Consider the following 17,989-nt stretch of genomic DNA (forward strand, 5'->3'; position numbering starts at 1 on the left):
TCACCCTTTTCTGCTTGAGTGCAGTTCGCAGATGCTGTGCTTTTACAAACTGAAGGCTTGTGGCAACCCTCCCTCGAGCAAGCCGATCAGCACCATTTCTCCAGCAGTGTTTGCTCACTTCACGTGTCTGTGTCACGTTTTGGTCATTCTCATCATATCTGACACTTTTTTATTATGATTGTATTTGTTACGGTGATCTGTGACCAGTGGTCTCTGATACCACTGCTGTCGTTGTTCTGGGAGCCGCGAACTCACGACCGGATAAGACAGTGAAGAATGTGTGTGTTCTGACTGCTCACCAGCCAGCGGCTCCCCCTTCTCTCGCCCTCTCCTCTGGCCTCCCTATTCCCTGAGACACAACAATATTGAAATTAGGCCAGTTAATAACCGTGCAATGACCTCTAAATGGAAGAGTCACACATCTCCTACTTTAAACCGGGAGCTAGAAACGATTAAGCTCAGTGAGGAAGGCACGTCAAAAGCAGAGACGGGCTGACCGCTAAGCTCTTGTGCCAAACAGTCAGCCCAGCTGTGAGCATGGACGAGAAGTTCTTGAAGGAAATTAGAAGGGCTTCGCCAGTGAAACATGGATGGTAAGAAGGAGAAATAGCCTTATCACGGATACGGAGAAAGTCCGAGTGATCTGGGCAGAAGATCAAGCCAGCCACCGCACTCCCTTAAGCCAAAGCCTGGTCCGGAGCGGGACGCTAATTCCGCTCAGTTCTACGAAGGCGGAGAGAGGTGAGGAAGCCGCGGAAGAAGCACCTGAAGCAGCAGAGGCGTGAGTGGGGTTAAGGGAAGCAGCCGACTCCGGGACAGGAAGGACAAGGCGACACCGCAGGTGCCCACGGAGACGCCGCAGCAAGTCACCCAGAAGACCCAGCTCAGAGAACGCAGGAAGGCGGCTGCACTCGACAGCAGACTGCCAGTGTAGACCAAACAGCTTTCTGTTGGGAGACGATGCCATCTAGGACTTTCACAGCCAGAGGGACGTCAACGCCCGGCTTCAAAGCTGCAGAGGACAGGCTGGCTCCCCCGTGAGGGGCTGATGCGGCCGGTGACTCTAAGTGGAAGCCAGTGCCCACGTCCCATTCTGAAAATCCTAGGGCCCTTCAGCATCGCGCTCGATCTACTCTGCCTGGGCCCTACAAATGGAACAATACGGCCTGGATGACGGTACGTCTGTCTACAACTCGGTTTACTGAATACAGTAAACCCACCGTTGGGGCCACATGCTCAGAGAACAAGATTTCTTTCAAAATACTGCTGCTCGCTGACAATGCACCCGGTCACCCGAGAGCTCTGATGGAGACGGACCATGAGAGTAACGTGGTTTTCATGCCGCTAATGCAGTGTCCATCCTGCAGCCCATGATCAAGGAGTCATTTCAACGTTCAGGTCTTCTTCCTGAAGGAATGCATTTCCTAAGGTTACAGCTGCCGTAGATGGTGATTCCTCTCATGGATCTGGGCAAAGTAAAAACCTTCCAGAAACGATTCACCATTCTAGATGCCACTGAGAACATCTGTGATTCGTGGGAAGAGATCAGAACATCAACACAAAGACGAGTTCGGAAGAAGGGAGTCCAACCCGCATGGATGACTTTGAGGGTCCGAGACTTGGTGGAGGGGGGAACCACAGATGGGGCGGAAGGGGCCAGAGAATGGGCGTCAGAAGAGGAGCCTGCAGACGGGACTGCACCGCTGTGCTCTCGGGGCCACACTCGAACAGACGAGGAGCTGCTGCTTGTGCAGGAGCACAGAAAGTGGGTTCTCGAGATGGAATCCATTCCTGGTGAAGATGCTGGGAAGACTGTTGAAATGACAACAAAGGATTTAGAATATTCCATAAACGTAGCTGCTAAAGCAGCAGCAGGGTTTGAGAGAACCGACTCCAGAGTTCAAAGAACTTCTGTGGGTGAGTTGGTAGCAAAGTCTTCAGTTGTTTTCTTTTTTAAATTCCACATATGAGTGAAATCAGATGGTCTTTGTCTTTCTCTGACTTAGCATCATACTCTCCAGCTCCGTCCATGTTGTTGCAAATGGCAAGATTTCATTATTTTTTATGGCCGAGTAATATTCCGTTGTAGTAATATTCTGATATAGGTAAAGGGGATTAAGAGTACACTTATCATGGGGCGCCTGGGTAGCTCTGTTGGTTAAGCATCTGCCTTTGGCTTGGGTCATGATCTCAGGGTTCTGGGATCGAGCTCCACATCGGGCTCCCTGCTCAGCAGAGAGCCTGCCTCTCACTCTCTCTCTGCCCTTCTCCCACGCTTGTGCTTGCTCTCTTTCACTCTTTATCACTCACTCTGGCAAATAAATAAGTAAAGTCTTAAGGTACACTCATCATGATGAGCACTGATATGGAATATATAAAATATGGATATGGATATATGGAATTGTTGAGTCCCTGTATTCTACCCCTGAAACCAATACAACACTGTGTGTTAACTACGCTGAAATTAAGATAAAAATTTAAAAAAGAATGATATCAAACTGCAGCACATGCTCAGAGAAATCATTCGTGAAAGGAAGAGTTGATTGATGTGCCAAACTTCCTTGTATTATTTTAAGAAATTGTCACAGCTACCCCACCTTGAGCTACCGCCATCCTGATCAACCAGCAGCCATCAACAATGAGGCAGGACTCCACCAGCAAAACGATTACAACTTGCTGAAAGCTCAGATGATAGCAGTTTTTAGTAATGAAGTATTTTTAAGTTCAAGTGTGTACATTAGTTTTTTAGACATAATGTTATTGCCCACTCAGTGGACTACAGTATGTATAAACATGACTTTCATAGGTACTAGGCAAGCAGAAAATTCTTTTGACTCACTTTGTTGCGGTATTTGCCTTATTGTGGTGGTCTGGAGCCAAACCAGCAATATATTGGAGGTATGGCTGTATTCTCAATGTGGTGATTTTGTGCTACAGAAAAAAGGAGGTCTGTTGAGGTATTTGATCTCCATGAAAATAGGTGTACTTTTTTATAATGCTTGATTTGCATATCACTTTTTAAAAATTATTTGGCTACAATATCAAACATTTATAAAATTACAAGCCAGTATTCAACTAAGTTGTTTTTGTTTTTGTTTTTTTTTTAAGTTTGAACACTGTTTCTCTTACTTTTATGTGAACTTTCACTTTCGTGAGGCCCTAGGGCATTTGTCTCTTTTGGTTCTCACACCAAAATTCCAGCAGGTAGGAGACAGGCTTCGTTGGAAAGCTTGTCTGGTTGAGGAGCAGGGAGAGGCTGGTCCTTGGCCTCGTCCTCTCAGCTGTCCTCACCTCCTGCTGCCACGGCGCCGGGTGGAGTAGCTTTCAGGTTCGAACCACTCCTGTCTCTGCCTTCCCAGGGACAGCGCTTCCACAGGGATGGTGAACGCACCCACAGCCAGTAGAAAAGTAGAAACCGAACCGTTCAAATGGTTTCTGGGTTGGATTCCAGTACCCTCATTTTAAAAAAAAGCATCAAAAAGAACAATAACCCCCCCCCCCCGCAGTCTCCTAATAAACCTCCAGGACTAACTGATGGAGTAGGTTAGAATACAATGGGATGTTCCAGTGAATGTCTGAATTTTTAGCTTATTTTTATAATATGGACCCAGTTTCTTAGAATTATAAAGCCAAATACAGTAAAGCTTTTGAAATTAGCTGGTGCGGTGGGAAATTGAGTTGCTAAGTTCGAAGAAGTAAGAGCCAAGAAGTTGATCAGAAGGAGCCATCAACTCCAAAGTGTCCACACGAAAAGAAGATTAGGAAATAATCTAGTACCGGCCCTTTGTTTTATAGGCCAAGAACTTGGGCATAGAGAAGTAGTAAACCAACAGCAGTCTTTCTGCTCCTTCTGTTACTCCTTTTTTCATTCACTCATTCATTCATTCATATGAGACAGAGAGGCAGAGGGGAGAAGCAGGCTCCTTGCAGAGCAGGGAGCCCAATGTGGAACTCAATCTCAGGATCCTGGGATCATGACCTGAGCTGAAGGCAGATGCGTAACTGACTGAGCCACCCAGGCACCCTCCTATTTCCTCCTTATATCTCCCCTCGGGAGGTCCTCGGGATCATGACCTCATAGTCAGCTGTGAGTGTGGAACCAGAAGGAGCCCAGGCCTCCTGGTACCCCACCACCTCCTGTTCTTGCCAGGCTCCTAAAGTCTACAAGGGTCACCCACTCATGCGCGGCCGGGGGGGGGGGGTGGGTAGGGGTGGATTTTTTATCCCTTCTTCCAAATGTTGATATCCAGATAGGATCTTTCCTTCCCAAGAGTTTGTCAGTTGTCCTTTTCGTCCTCCCTCACTGTACCCCTACTCCCTTGGGACTTCATATTCATTGAAAAAGAACTAGATTGACCCAGGGAGAAGTGTTTTGAAACTTAAGAGCAGGGAGTCCCTGGCCTTTCCCTGTGATGCGTTCCCAGAAACCACAGTATAAGGCAGATCGTCAGGAAAATGTTATGGCCAGGGTTGCATTTCTGACCAAAGACTCAGCAGCAAATAAATCATAGATATGAACAAGGACATGTCCTTAAACTGAGACGTAACGCCACAAACCACTGTTTCTTCTAAAATAATCCTTATGCCTGAGTGGCCAGACCATGTGTGCTGGATCCCGGGGGGAGATATGCGCTTCTAGGATGAGTCTCTTGGAAGACCCAGGAGGAGGGGGGCTGCTCTGGCCTGCACTTTCATGCGAAGGATATAGAGAATATAAAATTTCATTTTCAAGCACTGGAAATTAAATTGTTTTTGTAAAATAAAATGTTAATTTGCTTTTTAGAAAAACAATAAATGCAGACTGGTAAATTTCACTTTACTAGAAAAAACTTCTAGATGAGATTTTAAACATTTGGTTAGTTCAGTGGCTTCTATAGGCAGCTAAGTCCAGAAGTGTTACAGGACTCTGGAGAGTGCTTTTTCCCCTTGTACTTTGAAGAGTATGTCTGATTATAAGGAAAAACAAATCCTTGAAAACTTCAAATGATAAAGCTGTTTCATTTACTTGTATAGAGATTAAAATATCCAAACTCTCTGGGAACCCTCAATTAAGAGAAGGAAAGAAAGGTTTTGAATAATCAAATAAAAGGCACTCTAACTTGGAAATTCACAACAGTGGGTTATAAAGGGGCCTCAAAGTAAAACGGGCAATAGGTCATTTTATAACTCTCTATCCACAATATGGCCTGATTCATGGCGAGGTGTCCTGGCCATTTGTTCTAAAACAAGATCCGTGCCCTGTTTGGAGGGCCTCCCCCAGCTTCCTACAGCTGGGGATCGTGGGCTCACAGGAGGGCACAGAGGAAATGCCTCTTTCTCTCCCCCCGTCACACTGAACAGTAGTGTGCAAGGCAGATACCTCGGAGGGAGGAAGATGCCCATGAGAAAATGTGGAGCCCAAAAGAAAACAAACAAAGAGATTGCAGCCCTGGGAAACTATGATTCCATATAGTAAAGCTGGGTCCTGACCAGGAGGCACTTGGCGGCAGAGCGGGAGACCGGCAGGCCACGTGCAGAGCTCTGGGGGAGGACGGCCACCCAGGTGGCATACTGGTCAGCCCCAGGAGGTGAGTCCTGGCTGGGGCCATGGCCAGCGCTCACCCCCAGCAGGCCACACTATAGCCCAGGCCGGCGTCTCCAGTGGGACCAGAGAAGGAGCCAGGAAGGACGGGCAGGCCTCCCTGCTGAGGTGGAGTGCGGCTCGGAGCCCACCCTGATGCCTGACCCCCCAGCCCTGGCCATGCACGCTGGGGCTGCGTGCAGGGTGGGGGAGGGAGGGGCTGCAGAGAAGGGGGAGGAAAGGCAGGTGGCTGTCTTCAGAGAATCCAGCGAGAATTGGAGAAGTCCTGCTAGGGAACAGAGGGCTCATCTTTTAGTGGGTGGCAGATTTGTTTTGGAATTGAAATTGCAGTCCCCAAAACGGAGTTGCTTTCATGATTTACTTCCGCTCTTAAGACTTTGGAGACCGCGAACGTATGTTGTTCTCTTTGGTAGACAGATCAATGCAAGGCAGAGGGTACCCCCTTGTCTTGTCGGTTCTTGGGGAAACTGCTTTCTGTTCAGAGCTCTGGGAGTATAATGCGGTGCTTCTGGCTCTATAGGGTCACCTGGGGAGATTTTAAACTCCTGCTCCCCGGGCCACACTCCCTTTAACTGCGTCAGAATGTCCGGGCTTGGGGGTCCCCAGCAGTCCTTTTTCTCCTTCCTGGGTGGCTGCAGGTCCCGTCCAGGTTGAGAACCCCTAGGGTCACCTGGGGAGCTTTAAAAGCACCTGCTGCTCAGGCTCACCTCCCCCCACTTAGGCGCTGGGACTTAACTGGCCTGGGGGTGGGGGTGGTTGTGGCACTATTTTTGAAGCCTCCCAGGCCATTCTCAGGGCAGCTAGAACAAGCACCTGCCAGGCCGCCCTGTGGCTGGTTGGCGGCCCTTTCCAATATTTGATTAGAACTCCCCAACTTTATATTACACTGTGGAATTGCTCTAGTATTTTTATAAGTTTACAATTTTTTTTTTTTTTTTTTTTGCCACGTACCAGACAGTTCTTAAAGGGTCAAAGAAGTTGTTCTATACAACCAAGAAGCTATTTGCATGGGTGTTTGATCATGATTTTTGAAAAACAAGAATTAAAAGCAGTTCAGGTCCAAGTGTGGCCGGAGGGCCTAGGTATTTCCCGCAGAAGCACGTGGACGAAGCCCAGAGCCGCCCGGGTTCCCGCCGCTCGGGAGGGGGACCCTACCAGGCTCGAGCTCTGACCTATTTCTTGCAGCTGTTGAAAACTATGAGGCATGAGATGCAGATTTATGACTTTTTAAAAAGTTATTTGTGGATTCCCAAGACGATTATGTTCCCATCACTTACGTAGCCTTTAAAACTCAAGTGACGCCTTTAAAAAAAAATCCCGAGTTTGGCGCACGCAGAGTTCCAGGGCTGACGTCTTGAGAGCGCTCAGTGAAAGTTAGAGAAAAAAGCCTTCTGCCTCGGCTTACACTGTCATGCATTATGGCCAACAGAAGGCAGGGCTCATTCCTGCGGCACTTTTGGGAAAGGGAAGCCACAGGGATTCTCCTTATGTGCTTTCTGTCACTTCTTGCCTAAAATGAGGCGTTGACAAAAACGTCTTAGGAGTGAGCCCCTTCGCACTGGACAGGCCTTTCCATTCCCCGTCTTCCACAACTGCATGGATTTGATTTTTTCCTGGGAGTTTCATTATTGAAGAATGTCACCCGGGCTTGGCCAGGAAGCCAGTCAGAGGCTTGTCTCTCCCACCCCTCCTCCACCCTTACCTAATTTTTTTCTTTTCTCTCTCTCTCTCTCTCTCTCTCTTTTTTTTTGGATTACGTCTTTGGAATTTCTCTTCACTCTTACTTCCAAAAGAGTTTCAAACTGTTGTATGAGAGCCAATGCTGTTTATATGTCAGTAAAGCTAGGAAAATGTCAACAAAGCTAGGAAAAAATTAAAAATAATTAAAAAAAGTTAAAACCAGTGCTGAATATAGAAACCTCATCCGCAAGTCTGACAACACTCGTTTTTTCACGAGGCTTTTTCTGCCGAGAACCATGAGGATTCTTGGAATCTTTTGTACCGTGTTTACTGGCCTTTAGAGTCTTTTTGCTTTGACAGGCACGGGTCTCCCCGTTGTTAGGCTATTAAAAGTCGCCTGCGCCTCTTCTCCTAAGCGAGTGCGGCTGCATGGGGCTGTGTTGCCACTGGGTCTCATCCCATCTGTAGGAGCACGGTGGGGACAGAGGCCACTCTGTACTGTCCCCCAAATTCAAACCTGGGAAGTTGCAGACCTGGCAGCTATCTACCATCTAGATGCATCTCCTTAATTGTCTTATCCCACTGGGCATTGTATAAGATTCTCTAAGGACAGAGGCTCGTCAGCCACAGCCGCTCTTACTCAGCAGTGTCGGGCGTGCGCTGGAGGGCAAGGTAGCGAGCTGGAGGATGTGATTGATCCACAGTAACTCTAAGGGGGGGCATCGTCTGTATTTTGCACCCAAGGAACCACATCTAACAGACTTTTGTAGCACGGAACCACGGAGCTATAGGATGAAGGAGCCAGGACTCCACGTTGCGTCTTTATAAATCCAGATCTCACGTTAGCCAAGAAATCCAGCTTAAATTTGAACTAGAGAAACTTAATCAAATTAGACCTATCTGAAAGACGAGGATGGTTCTAGAAGACCTGAAGCTCAGGTAGTTACCGTCACCGGGACTGATGGATGTACAACTCTTTGTACTTAGAGGTTGTTAGTCATTCCTGAGTTCTGCAGGCTGTGAACCTTAAGGCAGTGTGTTTCACGGTGAAGGACACAGGCCCTGTGTCGGACAGATGTGGTCTGGATGCTCGGCCCTCCATTGGCCAAAGTACTCAGCACCCCAGTTTATTACCTGTGAAACACGGATAATAACGGTCTCCGCCTCACAGGATTTTGTAATGGTTAAAACCCGCCATTTCATGGGACGTACGTGCTCGCATGCAATGTTCAGTAAACGTTAGCAGTTACTATTTAATATCTTAACTGTCAGTTCCAACGGTCACTGCGTTCGTAACCCCAATCATAATCAGTAATCAGTAATCATAATCAGTAGCTGTTAACTCGTGCAAGCTAAACCCTGGAGTCCTCCTCTGGGGAGGTTAAACAGAGAGACTGGCCCCGGGGAAGGGGGTAGTTGTCTGATGAAGGTAGTAACACAAAAGCAGGTGTTTGTTTACCCCTAGGGGCCATGCATTGTACTTCGCATATGTCTATTTCCTTCCAACTTTTTTTTTTTTTTTTTTTTTTAAAAGAGAGAGAGAGTGTGTGAGGAGGGAGGGGCAGAGGGAGAAGGAGACAGAGAATCTTCAAGCAGGCTCCACACTGGGACTCGATCTTATGACTCTGATACCATGAGCTGAGCCGAAATCAAGTGCTGGACGCTTGAACGATGGAGCTGCCCAGGCTCCCCTTCCTGCTAGGTAGATCTGCTAGGTAGATATCGTGGTTATTACACTTGCAGAAGCTGAGACTTAGGGTCCTTGAGGACATACTCCAAGGCCACTCAGAGACAAAGCAGTAGAGCTGGGATTTAAACCCAGGTTCCTCCCGGAGCCCAGTCTGGCCCAGGCTCCACTGTATCACTTGGGCTCTAGCTCGGGAACTGTGCAGGGCTGACCACTTGGCTAATGGGGCTTTAGCAGGGCCAGGCAGAGGGAGAATCAAAGGTGTTCCTGAGGTCTCAAGACTGGGTGACTGGGACAGTAGGGGAACCAGGAACCAGGTGCCAGGTTAGGGGGAAGATGACTTATACTGCCCTAAGTGTTCTAAGTAGACACCCGTGGGCTTGTCCAGCAGAGGCTGCAGACGTGTGGCATGGACTCGAGTTGGTAACAGAGCTGTCGCCTCATGGCCGGTCCTGCGGGTTCAGCTTCCAAGTGACCATCTCACCCACAAAAACAAAAACAGATATAAAATGGAATGTACCACAGGACCCCGTGTCTGTAGTTCGGTCGTAGAGCAGAGCTGTGTCACCAAGGATGACCGCGCTCAGAGTGGCCGTCCTCCCTGGCAGGAGACACCCCCTGGAGAGCTGGGCATGTTCAGTGCCCTGATGGCGGCCACGGTTACATGGCGTACGTGTAAGCCGTAAACTTGAGGTTAGTGTACCTCATGCACTTCCTGTGGGAGAGCCCAGGAGAGGACCCTGGGTGGGTCCCGACCCGGTCTGCGAGCTGCAGGTTGGCGAGGCTGGACCTCGTGGAGGTTGACTCTGTGATGTTCTTTGCTCTTAGCTGTACACGGTGAGTGTCTCACAGACGCTTATTTCAAGGGTTGAATGAGGTCACTCATGGGAGGTGCTCGTAAGTGCCAGCACGCAGTGGGCCCTTCGTAATTGTTAGCGGTGATTTAGTAGGACCTGGTTTGGGAACGAAGAGCATGAGTTAAGGTCTAGATGTGTCGAGTGTACAGGGCCTGTGAATCTTCCAGAAGGAAAGGCTGGCAGGCGGTTTGTTGTCAGTCCCGGAGGCCAGAGGAAAGCTCTGTACGAAGTGGGCGTGTTGCTCTATCTGCAGAGCTCTCTGGGGAGGGAGAGGACGGGGCTGGGAGGGGTTGTCAGCATCTGGGCGCTGGAGAGAAGATGAGCGGGGGAAAAGAGAGAGAAAGCCAGGGGTGACACATCCCAGGCCAGGAGGGCCTGATGTTTCAGAGCGCAGGATGTCGTCGGCAGTGCCCAGAGCTGCTGAGAATTCGGGCACAGAGAGGGCAGGATGACCTGCCTTAACTGTGTGGCCCCGTGCACTCCTGTCCCGTCCACACAGCCCTGGGCCGTGTTGGTATGAGCCCAGACCGAAGCTCAGAGTGGCACCGGCCGAGGCAGGGAGGGGGCTTGCCTGGCGGGATCGTGCGTGCTTCCTCGTGGTTGCTGCCCTCCCTGCCACCCACCCCACGACCACCCCTGGTCGATACGTGGGAACGTGAGCTCCGGGACCCCACTGTGGCGGTCCACGTGTTTTACTCACTGTGTGGCCCTGGCACCTCCTCACTCTCCACATGGGTCTGCTTATTTACAAAATCAGAATTTGGATGTACACAGTCCCTTCTGAGGCTGGGGTTCGCTCTAAATGTGAGCGGCGTTCGGAGGTCACTGCAGCTGTGCTTCTCCACCTGAGCCATGTGCGCCCTGACCTTCCCTGGGAGGTGCCTGCTTACGGATGAGGGTTTGGAAGGCATCAGTAGTATGACAAGCAGATGCATTACAGAGTGGGGGAGCCCTGTGAGACCGTAGAGGGGAGTTACTCTTGGTGCAGGGACTGGGCTCTGCCGTGAGTCCCAGGAGGACACCAGTCTGGAGTGCGGGACACCCGCTGTGGCAGCTCTGAGTGCCAGCGACTGACCGACGAGTGTGGGTCTGACTCCTGCCTGGCTTGCAGCCCCCGCCCTCCCGGCAGCTGGCCCAGTGCTCCGGGGCGTCAGCATTCCTGCCATCCTGGCGGGCGTTCCTCTGGCGCCCCGGCTTTCTCGTCCTCCGCCTGCTGCGCTCAGCAGCTCTTACCTTCTTGCCTTCGGGGTCTCCCATAGAGAGCACCACCCCCTCTCGACCCCCTCTGTGACCCCGGTGATCGACACCCTACCCATGCCCTGCTCTTCCAGCGCCACACCTGTCTTCTCCGGTGCGTGCTCTGCAGTGCCTGGCGTCCCAGCGTCGTGTCCCGAGACGCTCACCTGCGCCCCGGCCCCCTCCGCCTGCTCCCCCAGGCGACCTGCCATCTGCCCTCTCCTCCTTGGTCCGCTGCGGACACGGGTGCTCGCTCCTGCCGCGGCTGACCACCTCCCGTCTCCACCTGTCCACCTCCTCTGCACTTTTGTCCCCCCCAGATTTGATGTGCGTGGTCATCTGTCTGTGCATTGCCATAGCCGACGGCCCTGCTACCCCATGGAACTTTCGCCCAGGGGGCCCGCCCACCCTGCTCTCTGCCCTTTTCTGGAAATCCAGCAGCAGTGTTGTCACTGCTGCTCTGATATCCCCCCGGGGAGGGTGATAGCTAGAGTAGAAGCTGTCCTGAAATCAGACTCCCAGACACACATCCCCATAGTCGCTCAACCAGTTGCCTGATCAGCAAGTACAACTGAGCACCAGCTAGGTGCCAGGCATTGTTCTAGGTGTCAGGGATATGTCGCCCTTGGGTTCTAGCGTGACAAGTGTAGAATAAATTGTATGTTACTTTAGAAGCCAATTAAATGTGTGGCAAGAGAAAAAGAATAAAGGCATTGGGATTTGGTGGGGTTGGTGGAGGACACCACCTAGAAATGCTGACAGCTAAGTAAAGACTCGAGAGAAGTGAGGGAAGTAGCCCAGTGGACATTTGAAGGAAGAACGTCCCAGGCAGAGGGGAAAGTTGGTGCAAAGGCCCTGAGGCACCAGTACTCTGGTGTGTTCAGGAACAGCAGAGAAGGAAAGGGGAAGTGAACTAGGAGGAAGGTGCTAAGAGGTAAATGAGAAGCAATTGTCATGGTGCCTAATTAAAGGGTTTCAGCTCTTCTGTTGAATGAATGAAATGAGGCACCAGTGTTTTGAGCAGAGAAGGGACATGATCTGACTTAGGTTTTTAAAATTCTCACTCTGTTGAGACGAGTTTGAAGGGACGACACCAGCTCAGAGGCATTAACCCAGATGAGCGGTGTTGGCTTCACTTGGGCTGGAGCTCAGAACAGTGGGGAATGGTCCTCATCTGCATGTGTTTTGAAGGAGAAGCTGACCTCTGTGCCTTGGGCCTAGGTGCTTGGAAGAATGGAATAGCCGGAAATAGGGCTGCAGGCGGAGACTGAGGGAGGAAGAGAGGCTGGTTTGGGTCTGTGAGGTCTGTTAGAGATCCAGGTGAGAGCACACCTTGGCCTGGGATTCTGGAAGAAGGTCTGAGCTAGAGACAAAATGTGGGGAGGAAGGGAGGATCGATGGGGAGGGTTTCTAGCGGACACACGGCTTTGCCCATAAAAGGACTGTTTGTCTCCAGTAACAGGTGCAGCTGTGCCTCGGGGAACTGGCAAAGTGTCCCCTCCTGCTCTTGGGTGGGCGGTGGGGGGAGTGAGCTGGTGGTTCACTGGGACCAGGCTGTCTGAACAGGGAGAAGGATGGAGGAATCACGGACATGATAGAAACGACCGGCCATGGGCTGTAAGCTTTGGAGGAGAGAGGGCATTGCTGGGTGTGAGACTCTGGTACCAGGCGTGAGAGCCTGAGATGGGTACAGGACAAGCCCATCAGGAAAGGGGGGTGCAGGCACTTGGGACCATGCAGGGTGTTCAAAGGATCACTTATGTCTCTTTTTAACTTTCCAGAAGTTAAGACGGGAGGGAGAGTGAGCTGAGGTGTAGCGATCGGGACACGAGAAGGGCAGACGCAGGGAGATGAGGGGCCAGGCTACCTGACCAGGTAGGACTCGAAGCTGTGGCCAGTTACGGAGGGAGAGCAGGGACCAGACGCTGCCGCAAGCAGCACGGACAGCCTTTCATTGAAAACTGACGGGGTTCATGCAGTTTCGGGAGTCCCTGTGTCCTCATTTGAAGACCTTGTTGTTCTAACAGTTCTTACATTTGCCTAAATCCCATAAAAATTAAACACAATAGTTTTATGGGTTTTTATTGAATTTTCCAGGACCACAGACCTTGTTTGTTCTCTCCAGTACCAATGACGACCCGTTCATTTTACCTCTGATACATTCAGCCCATTCAGCCTGGTCAGGTCACTTCCCTTCCCACTCCCCATGCCCCGTCCTCCCTCAGTTCTTGTTGAAATCACTGCACGTCTTTCCTTTGGGCCTGCCTGTTGCTGCCTCCGTCCCTCCGTATTGTGGGCCGCGTGATCTTCCCCACACGTGGGTTCCATGGCTCCCCATTAACGAGGCAGCAGACTGTATAATCCGGACTCGGCTGGCCCCCGCTTATTTAGCCTCATCACCGTGGCACATAAATGCTTTGAATGGTTAGTTTTTGTTATTGCGATCGACTGCCTGGCCCCTCGTCCCTTTCCTGTTACCTGCAGTCATCCTGAACTATGATCTTTCGGACCCCAATGACCTGAAGTGCCCCTCCGTGTGCTTTCCTCAGAGCAAACATCTTTCTACTCACTTTCCAAGCCAAAAGCTACCTCTGCATTCTTCCCAGGCTCTCACCCCATGACTTAACATACGTGTTACAGTTATTAATACTGGACTTTTTGGAAAGTTCTGAGGAAGCAAACACTGTGTCCTTAGATTTTCATTTTCATAGCGTTAGAACTTAGCCTGAGACTCAGATGAATGAATCAACGTGTTAGTGAGGGGACAGAAGGTGGTGTGGGTTCTTCAGATCCATCCCAAGCGGAGCGGTGACGGCCAGTGGTAAGAGGATTTTTCTTCTTGGGAAGTGCAGGAAAGCTTTGCCAGGATCTTGGATGTCAGATAAGGATGTTGTCTTCCAGGCCTCAGTGTCCCTGTCTGTCCAGGGTGAGCCATGGTCACTGTGCTCTCCCAGGCGCTTCTGGCTGCTGACAATGGCTACGAAGGCACACTTTTACTGCTGTGATTGGTAGCCTCCTCTCTGCTCCGCTCGGTTAGCTCCCGTGTGAGCTGTTAACCAGTGGTCCGGGCTGAGTCCTACGTGAGCAGACCTGGCTGTGGGTTGGTAAGATTTTAGAGGCCTGTTCTTCAGAAATGGCTTCACAGAAGAAGAAACACTTAACTTTTCTTCAAAGAAAAATGGGAGTATAGATAAATGTAAGGCTAAAAAAGTTTTTAATTTTTGTATTTTGACTTATTTAATGTCCGGTTCTGTGAGTGTTAACACTATAGATTTGTATAACCACGCTAAGCATGGGGAATGGAAAGAAATGAAGACATCAGATCTCAAGAGGCATGGCATCATTTCATTTGTTGGGCACAGTGTGGGGATAGGCATTTTATCCATCTTGTACCCGTGAGGAACAGAGACGACGTGGAGTTAGGGAAAGGGCTAGGACTTTGGGGCCCGAAACCCTCTATTCAAAGCCAACACTACAAGGTACTGGTGCGTCACCAGGCAAACCCGCAGCAGCCCACCTCCCTGACTTGTGCTTCTGATGTCCAGCAGTTTGCCGTGAGAATCTCCTGAGGGTGGGCTTGTACCTCCTCTTCCGTAGGCGGCTTGTCGGTACCTATGGAGACGCGCAGTGGTTCAGAATCGTCTTCCAGGTGAGCTGTACCTGGAGGGAAAGGCAAATTCACTAACTGAAATCTGACCCCCACGTCTGGAGTAAATGAGCCGCCCGTACCCTCCCTGCCATGGGGTTGACGTCTTGGTTAGATCTAAATATCTGGGAGTCATCGGAGCTCAACGCAGGGACGGCGGGGGGTGGGGATTCTGCTCTGCTTAGCTTTGTCAGCGGTACAGTCTGCCTTGACTGACTGCCCTGTGAATAGATTGGGAGGTTCTGAGCTATTAAATCAGTATTTCTTGTTTGAGGAAGACAAATGCAAAGGCCACATTTTATGAAGCACTAAAGTCTTCATTTTACTGAGACCCTTCCGTAATCGTCCTTATCCTCTACAGCCAGGGGTTCAAATGAAGATCTCCCAGCAGACAGAGATTTCTGCCTTCCGTCAGCCCTCTCCTTGTCTTACACCCCCCCCCCCCACGTGTATTTATGCACTCATTTTACATCACCATAGAGAAAAGTGGGAACCCTTCTGAACTCTACCCCAAATTCACCCAGACTCCTGACCTGCCCTCTTCGTGGTGGACGATAAGTAAGTCTATGGGAGTCTGTTACCTTCACTTCATCCCCTTTTCGTCCATCATTTTTCAACTGACACCCTGGGCTCTGTAGGAAGCATTTAGTGCTTCCTTGGACAACTGTACCGTTTAGACTGTGGTCACCTTTCTGGACTGCGCGGTTCTAGCTTAGCCTGCTCTGAGCCTGCAAACTGTAGCGATCCGCAGGCAGTGCCAGCGAGTCTTGGCTGTGGGCGTGAGCTGAATCCCGTCTGGTGAGGGAAGGCCCCATGCCCGGGGCAGAGCAGCTGTTTGGCTCATTTGTAGGTTCCTCTCCATGTTCCCGATCTATCCACGTGTTAGTTCCCCTTGGAAACAAGCATCTGACTTAAATAAGATGAACTAGAGGAGTTATGATTTTTAAAAAAAATATTTTAACCACATTTAGCAAGAGATTTCTAGGTCAATATTGATAAACCCGGTTATCTCTGAGGCTGTCTGTAAGGACAGGAGCAGCTCCCCAGCATCACCGTGCAGGGAGTCTGTGCCCTCCCCACTTCTGTTAGTGCCCACTGCCACCCAGACCCATTTCCGCAGCTGACGGCATTGGAGTGAACGTGTGTTGACAAGTTTGAAATGGAATCAGAAGGCCATGATGATAATAAGCTGTAAGGCTTTCGGGGCAGGGGGCGTGGTCAGAAGGCGTCAGCTGGCATCTACCGCATGCACCGGTGCGGGGGCACGGCCGTGCTCTGGGCTAGAGAGTGAAGCTGACCAGCCACAGTCAGGGTTCTGAAGGCAGAGGCGCTGCCGGCAGCAAAGCCTGTGTATGACCTGTGCCTTCAGAGACAGAACGTGGTCTCTAGGGTGAGGCTGTGCTGGCACTCGTGTGGACAGATCCCTGTGGACCGATGATGTGAAAGTGCCGGGGGCACGGGGCTGAGTAACGGGGGCCGTCTGTCCTCGGGCAGTACTGGGGAGGCACCTCGTTCTGGAGACCTTCCCTTAGAGAACGCACGTAGCTGAGGCTCCGTAATAAGGAGAATCGTGGGTCCTACCATAGTCGTAATATGATTAGAACTTCCCAATTATCGTTTCTATGGCAATGAACTCCAGTCCGTGCATGTCCTCATATACGTTGAAGAGTGTATTCCTAGGACAAATTCCTAAATTAATTTTTAATTTTAGGTAACCTAAATCTTGATTAAGCTTTCCCAGAAATTGTTTTACTTAGGATTAGAAAGTCAGCATGCACGTAGTCTCAAATATTTTGAGTAAAGAATAAGACCTTTGTAATTCTTTGTTGACTTTCATATTATGTGCTTTACACCGAGGTCAGGGACTGTGTCTTAATCCTCTCTGCTTCCCCAGCATCTTGCACGTGCCTGGTAGACAGTAGGCACTCAGTAAACGTGGGAGGGGAATGGAGACTCAAAGCGGTCGGCTACTCAGGTCACATTCTAACCATTTGAAAGGCTTACGTATGTCCTTTCCTCTTGGGTTAAATATGGGTTTGATTTATTGCTTATGCACATACCAAGATATAGCCTTGATCCTATTTTTGTGTTTTTTTTTTTAATTTTTTATTTATTTTCAGCGTAACAGTATTCATTGTTTTTTCACCACACCCAGTGCTCCATGCAATCTGTGCCCTCCCTAATACCCACCACCTGGTTCCCCCACCCTCCCACCCCGCCCCTTCAAAACCCTCAGGTTGATTTTCAGAGTCCATAGTCTCTCATGGTTCACCTCCCCTTCCAATTTCCCTCAACTCCCTTCTCCTCTCCATCTCCCCTTGTCCTCTATATTATTTGTTATGCTCCACCAATAAGTGAAACCATATGATACTTGACTTTCTCTGTTTGACTTATTTCACTCAGCATAATCTCTTCCAGTCCTGTCCATGTTGCTACAAAAGTTGGGTATTCGTCCTTTCTGATGGAGGCATAATACTCCATAGTGTATATGGACCACATCTTCCTTATCCATTCATCCGTTGAAGGGCATCTTGGTTCTTTCCACAGTTTGGCGACCGTGGCCATTGCTGCTATAAACATTGGGGTACAGATGGCCCTTCTTTTCACTACATCTGTATCTTTGGGGTAAATACCCAGCAGTGCAATTGCAGGGTCATAGGGAAGATCTATTTTTAATTTCCTGAGGAATCTCCACACTGTTCTCCAAAGTGGCTGCACCAGTTTGCATTCCCACCAACAGTGTAAGAGGGTTCCCCTTTCTCCACATCCTCTCCAACACACGTTGTTTCCTGTCTTGCTAATTTTGGCCATTCTAACTGGTGTAAGGTGGTATCTCAATGTGGTTTTGATTTGAATCTCCCTGATGGCTAGTGATGATGAACATTTTTTCATGTGTCTGGTAGCCATTTGTATGTCTTCCTTGGAGAAGTGTCTGTTCATATCTTCTGCCCATTTTTTAATATGATTATCTGTTTTGTGTGTGTTGAGTTTGAGGAGTTCTTTATAGATCCTGGATATCAACCTTTTATCTGTACTGTCATTTGCCATTTACTATAGCACCAAAAACCATAAGATACCTCGGAATAAACCTAACCAAAGAGGTTAAAGATCTGTACTCGAGGAACTACAGAACACTCCTAAAAGAAATTGAAGAAGACACAAAAAGATGGAAGACCATTCCATGCTCTTGGATGGGAAGAATAAACATCGTTAAAATGTCTATACTGCCCAGAGCAATCTATACTTTTAATGCCATTCCAATCAAAATTCCACCAGTATTTTTCAAAGAGCTGGAGCAAATA

The 17,989-nt window shown here is 49.6% G+C and overlaps 2 protein-coding genes across 3 annotated transcripts in view; one reads left to right on the top strand and one right to left on the bottom strand.

Annotated features, from left to right (window-relative positions):
- MCPH1 (microcephalin 1) overlaps positions 1–17,989 on the top strand; it is a 248,444-nt gene that overhangs the window by 215,082 nt on the left and 15,373 nt on the right. The gene's annotated exons all lie outside the window — the stretch shown is intronic.
- The window catches only part of LOC308338486 (uncharacterized protein), a 188,495-nt gene continuing 184,476 nt past the window's right edge, over positions 13,971–17,989 (bottom strand). Inside the window, exons 5-6 of one of the 2 annotated variants that reach the window (XM_080796601.1) lie at positions 14,559–14,701; positions 13,971–14,135 (exon numbers count right to left, since the gene is read on the bottom strand). In XM_080796601.1, the coding sequence (XP_080652727.1) occupies positions 14,118–14,135; positions 14,559–14,701 (161 nt within the window). In that variant the 3' untranslated portion in view covers positions 13,971–14,117. Of the gene's footprint in view, positions 14,136–14,271; positions 14,702–17,989 lie in introns of those variants that run through there. The other variant, XM_080796600.1, reaches the window with a different exon arrangement.

This window comes from Martes martes (assembly GCF_963455335.1).
Source record: "Martes martes genome assembly, chromosome: 2".
NCBI lineage: Eukaryota > Metazoa > Chordata > Mammalia > Carnivora > Mustelidae > Martes > Martes martes.